This window comes from Phaethon lepturus, unplaced genomic scaffold (assembly GCF_000687285.1).
Source record: "Phaethon lepturus isolate BGI_N335 unplaced genomic scaffold, ASM68728v1 scaffold35650, whole genome shotgun sequence".
Lineage (NCBI taxonomy): Eukaryota > Metazoa > Chordata > Aves > Phaethontiformes > Phaethontidae > Phaethon > Phaethon lepturus.
In genome coordinates this window covers 1,900-7,723 of record NW_010510440.1, presented here as the reverse complement: position 1 = coordinate 7,723, position 5,824 = coordinate 1,900, and the positions used below count along the sequence as shown (strand labels likewise).

At 46.0% G+C, this 5,824-nt stretch overlaps 1 protein-coding gene across 1 annotated transcript; it reads right to left on the bottom strand.

Moving 5' to 3' along the window:
* Positions 1-2,667: 2,667 nt before the first annotated feature.
* OPRL1 (opiate receptor-like 1) lies at positions 2,668-3,819 on the bottom strand. Its single transcript, XM_010297053.1, has 2 exons — positions 3,468-3,819; positions 2,668-3,191 (listed from the first exon to the last, which is right to left on the bottom strand). Exons 1-2 carry the CDS (start codon positions 3,811-3,813, stop codon positions 2,668-2,670), a joined length of 870 nt encoding a protein of 289 aa, XP_010295355.1. The 5' UTR covers positions 3,814-3,819.
* Between the last annotated feature and the right edge of the window lie 2,005 nt (positions 3,820-5,824).

The window sequence follows — 5,824 nt, the reverse complement described above, 5'->3', positions numbered from 1 at the left end:
TAAGCCCGCGTGCAAAGATGCCGGCAGCGCCGCGGCTGAGGCAGCCCCTGATCCATGCAGCTAAGTCTTTCAGACTCCACATCATTTGAAGTACGGGGGTTTTTATTTTCCTTTATTAAAGCACACAAGCAGCCACCTAGGAAATTGTCGTTTACATGGCAATAATTGTAAAATCATACCAACACAACCATTTCAGAAGAGAATTAAAGAGCCTGTGCTGCAGCCGGCCAGCTGATCGCAAGCCTTTAACTCCATAGGCACAGTACAATAAAGCTTTTGCTTTCAGGTTTTTGTTGCTCTTCTTACAACAAACTCCACTGAGCATTGAACAGAATGCCTGAACACATTCACTGCAAGGGCCACAGAATTACCCAAAAGCTTAGTAAACACACATTTATTGAGTACTTCATTATGTATGATCATTGCAGCATAGTCATTATAACAAAATCCTTATTAAAAAAAATGCCAGTCACTGGTATATTTTTCTGAGGACATAAATCTACTTAAAAACCCAACCAAGAACTACAAAGGGAGGGTGGCTGTTCCTCAGCCAGCCGCTAACAAATGCTCTCCTGCTCCCCAAGAGCACCGCAAGGAAAAGACGGCAGCTGGCTCCCAGCTTCATTCAGAGCCGTGCGACGGCCGATGGGCTCAGAAGACTCAAGGTTACTCACTGACCGACGCTGTTCGTGTAGCCACGAACACATCAGCCCACCAGACTCATTTTTTCAAGGGCACGGATGCAGCTTGCCAGCAGCGCGGTTCCCAGGGAGTTCTTCTTAGCATGCTTGGGGGTTGTATGAGATTTCCTGGTGAGTGCTTGGGGATAAACATCCATTGCAAAGTGCTTAAAGTGCCCAGATATCCTCCTTCCCCGACATTATTCAGGGGAAGCACTAATTGCAAAGTTTTCCCTGGTATCCCTCCAGATTCCCAGTCAAATACTAATCGGCATGAAAATCGTCCCAGCTTGAGCAGTTTACAAGGGATCTGGGTCCTATACACGGGACACTAGAATTGCATCTATATTTTAAGCCCAACCATAAGGGAAACACTCTAGATAGAAATATAACATTGGATTCTTTTATACAGCATATATAAAGAACATGACAGCATTAAAATATTGGCAAATCAATACATTAAAAATACAGAATCTCAGAGACCGGAGCACAAGAGATATATTCACATGAAATCTGTACAATCCGGATGACGCTGCCGGTTCCCGCATTGACCTCCCGTCTCCAAAAGAAGGTCTTCGTTTTGCTTCCCCATCAGCACCACCGGCCACCACTGCCCAGATTGCCCTGTGCTGTTGTGCTAAAGGGAGAACACAAGTCCGCCGTCCCTGCCAGCACAGAGAGCACTCGGGGGCCAAACTCTTCAGGAATGTTTTCCTTATCAAAGGGAATGGGAGGGCATTGCCTGTTACAGAAAGCTCTGGCCTACTGGGAGAGGAAAATCAATCTATGGTTGGCAGAAGGGGTGGCACCTTGGCAGCATTTCCCAACTTCTCTCAGCATTGTGGATCTCATTTCATTAAAAAAAAAAAAAAATAGCCAAACCACCTTTTGTATGGTTTGTGCACCGCTTCTCTCGTGTGGAGCAGGTGGGACTCTTAGGCCACCCCTCCTACCAGAAATGTCCATGTCTTCTGGAGGAGCTGCCGTTCTGAATTCTCAGAATGGCTTTCCCCTATACATAAATACATGTGTATATTTAGGCCACTTCGTTCCTTCCTCCCCTCACTGAGGAAGATCCCCAAGGCATGCTTGGCAAGATGCAACCCTACAATATAGCTGTACCTATGGCACTATAGAGACGTGGATGTACAGGCACATTCTTGTCCATTATTACAATAGAAATACAGGATTCAAGGAAAAAAAAGCAATAGCAGCATGTAAACAAGGACTTGTGTTCGTTTCATCCATCTTTTCTTCCTCCTCTTCTGAGCTACATTCATCAGTTTTGACAGTCCCTTCTCACCACCCTGCTCCCCTCTCGAGGGTTTTAGTGCGGACCCCATCCGCAGGAGCCGACGTTGTCCTCCCCAGGCTGCCGGCCACGGGCAGGTTGAATTTCCCTTTCCACCAGCGCTCTCCTCTCCCTCCCCGCATCCTTCTCTTCTTGATGACTCATCCTGGAGACGATCTTGGGATTTTGTCTGACAGCTGCTGCCCACTTTGGCTTCAGCAAAGTCTAATTTCAGAGCGATGCCGCCGGAATAAAACCCGCACCCGAGCGCCTGGTGAGCCACAGGAGCTGTTAGCGTCTTAAACAACTCAGGGAGCAAAAAAGAAATGAAGGAGTTTACATTTTGTCTGTCTCCCAGCAGAAAAGGTGTAAGTCCCAGGATCAATGCCCTTTTTAAACCCTTAATTCCTGAATTCTCCATAATGTTGCAAACCACCAGGGTTTCTCAGGAATCAAAGAGCTGACTTCAAACATGTTCCTTAGTGCAGGGTGCACTGGAATTAGAAATGCATCAAATGGGCTCACTTTCTGCATGCTCTTGCAGTATCCAGTTTTCCCAACCCCCAAAATTGCTTCCTCAGTTTCTCACCTCTCAGTTTTGAGGTCCTGCTAAAGAGCCGTTATCTGAGTTAGCTCTGACGTGGGGGTGGTCGGACTCTGCTGGGCGACAGCCACCATGGGAATTTCCATGCCTAGTCAGGCTGGATTGTTAGTCCCCTCCGAGTTCTTGCAGGCATAGGCCACATCCTTGGCGATGCTGCACATCCTGTTGGACATCTGGAGCTCGGTCCTGAAGGCGGTGGGGAAGCAGAACTTCTTGAAGCACGCCTTGAAGTTCTCATCTAAGAAGGCATAGAGCACGGGGTTCAAGCTGCTGTTGGCATACCCCAGCGCGGTGCAGAAGCAGGAGATGGCCAGCTCAAGCTCGCTTTCTGCCTTGGCACCCAAGCACTGGACCAGCACGAAAATCTGGATAGGAGTCCAGCAAATTATGAAGACTGCCACCACCACCAGGACCATTCGGGTGATGCGCCTGAGGTTTCGATCCTTCTCCTTGGAGCCTGAGAGGACACGGACGTTCTTGAGTCGTCTGATCATGAGACTGTAGCAAACGGTGATAATCAACACAGGGATCATAAAGGAGAAGAGAAAGACACAGATGCCAAACACTGGATCCCAGTAATCCACAGGTGAAGGGAGTTTAATTAGACAATCAATTTCTGCAAGTCAAAAAATAAAGAGGAAGGAAAGATCAGCAAACCCATACCAAGAACAAAAGCATCTACACATTCCATTTAGTTTAGGCATGTTTAATACTCGAAAAGCAGTAGCAGTGATGCAGAGAGGCAAGGGCCAAGAGAAAAGAGTTAAAACGGCTTTTACAGCAGGGAGCTCAACACACTGATGAAACTGGTACCCCTCTCCAATGGCTCCCCAAGCCCACGGGCTCTCCTGGCCACCAACACCTCCCACCCCATGGATGCGTTCTTACTGACCATTGTTTTCATTCTCTGCAGATCCCATCACCATCGCTGGGATGCCAAAGACAGAAGCCAGCGCCCAGATGCAGACGTTCACCACTTTGGCCTTGTGGGGGGTGCGGATGTCTAGTGCTTTGATAGGGTGGCAGATAGCAATGTAGCGGTCCACGCTCATCATCGTTAGGGTGAAGGTGCTTGTGAACATGTTGTAGTAGTCTATAGAGATAGCAATCTTGCAGAGGACATTGCCAAAGGGCCAGAAGCCCAGGAATGTGTCTGTACCCTGGAAGGGTAAGGTCATCAGGCACAAGGTATCAGCCAGAGCAAGGTTAAAGATGTAAATGTTGGTTGCTGTCTTCATCTTGGTGAATCTGAAATGTAGGAATTAGCAATGGTTAGAGCTCCACCCAACCATGACGGGCAAGGAAATGAAGTCTACTGAAGACATTCTGTCACATTAGGAAGGAGATGCTGTGTTTTTCTTACATGACAAAAGAGATTGAACACCACCCCTTCCTTTCTACCTCTCCTGTGCTTATTAAAACACAGCTCAACCCATCTCCTACAACACCACAAATGGTGCCTTCGCAACCAGTTTCATGGGCAGAAGCTTATTCCCTTAGACCACAAGTGAGGACCATGAAAGGCCTGAGACTGTCAACTCAGACGGTGCTTTTTGAAAAATGACTTCAGCAAGACTAATCTAGGATTTCATCACATATAGCTTCATTATTATAAATATTGGTGAGAGCTTTACCTGGTAACCTGATTTGATAGACATCATATGGTCTGGGGGTAAGTTGATTAGTCATTTTGTACGGGTTCATAGCCAAAGACTATGGCCAATGTGAGCTATTAAATCACAATGGGCAAGATGGCCAGCCCTGGCCAGTGGCAGCTAAAAACTGGTGAGGAATGAGACTTGTATCAGGAATCAAAATATCACAATGGATCTTTCTAAAGAGGTAGTTTGGGGATAAAGTCATGAGTCAACTCTATTTCAAAGGGGTTGTGTCATTTCTAGATTACTTTTATCGCATGAACTGACTGCCCCAAAACAAGATTCACCTGCTGTAATGGCAATCATCTCCTTTTTCCACATGGGAAATGATGCAAAGAAATATGCGATTGCCTGCCCAAAGATACACGCAGAGTCTGCACAAACGGAAGCTCAACTGTGACTGACTCTAACATTTCAGTTCCAGGATATTCCTCTCACGGGCAGAATAAGAGCTCAAATAGGTATAATTTTAAAACTACAGCTCATCTATCATTTACTATACTAACAGCCTTTGCAGAAATGTTGCCAGAAATGGCAGACAATGATGTGTGTTATTAACGAAGGGCAAGTTCATTTGAGGGTAACACTTAAACCCATAAACTACTGCGCTATTTGCAGTTTGATGCGTGTTGGAGTATTATGGGATCTGATTTGACCTAAAAAGCTCTTTCTGTCAAATTGATTCAGAACAGCAAACCCACAACTGCAATCCTCAGCGCTGTATCCTCCCCTGATGATCTGAGCTTCAGCTCCTGATAGATTATTTGAATGCTCAGAGGAACATTATCGCTGCCACACTCTGAACTCTGTTGAGACACATGGTGGCATAGCCAAGTTTGCAAGAATAACAGCCAGGGAATCCATAATCCCGAATATGAAGTTGTTGGGTTTGGGGTTTTTTTACCCCTTTCAGAGCTCTAAGCTGCGTTTGTATTAGAAGCCAGATGTTTGAAAGTGCCATCTACCAGACCGTGGCTTCAGAAAGCAAGAACCAACAATCCCACAATTTGACCTTGAAAGACACGGGAAGCTTTTGGAGCTGGTGAACATTGATGTAAACACTCGAGGTCCCCACATAAGCCTGAGTCAGGCTCCTCCCAGCCCAGAAATCACTGGTTATTTAAACGCCAGCCCAGATCAGATAAACTTATATAACCAAAAGCAGCAGAGGAAAAATACTGGTGTCTTTCCTATTGTGAAAGGATGAACTTAGCAAAACACTTTGCAAATCCAACACAACCAGGCAGCTGCCAGGGGTTTAATGCTTTGGGACTTCCAGAGCATTAAATTAAAATTACACAGAAACAAACAGATTCCAGTCCCGTGAACCTCAGGGTAGCACCACCTTGAGGTGGGTGAGTTTTGCTTTTTTGTTTGAATTCTTGCAGTTGGCATAAATGCATGCAAGGAGCATGAGATGGGTCTGTGAACAGATTCAGACACTTTCCCTTCTAGGTCGCGGGGGGAGGGGGGTGTAATTAAAATTAAGAAATGAAATCACTGTTCGTTATCAGCCCACACAAAAATACGTATTGTGAGCTTAGGCTTCAGGAAATTACTCAGTCATCTAAGACTGTGTTAGCAAAGATCC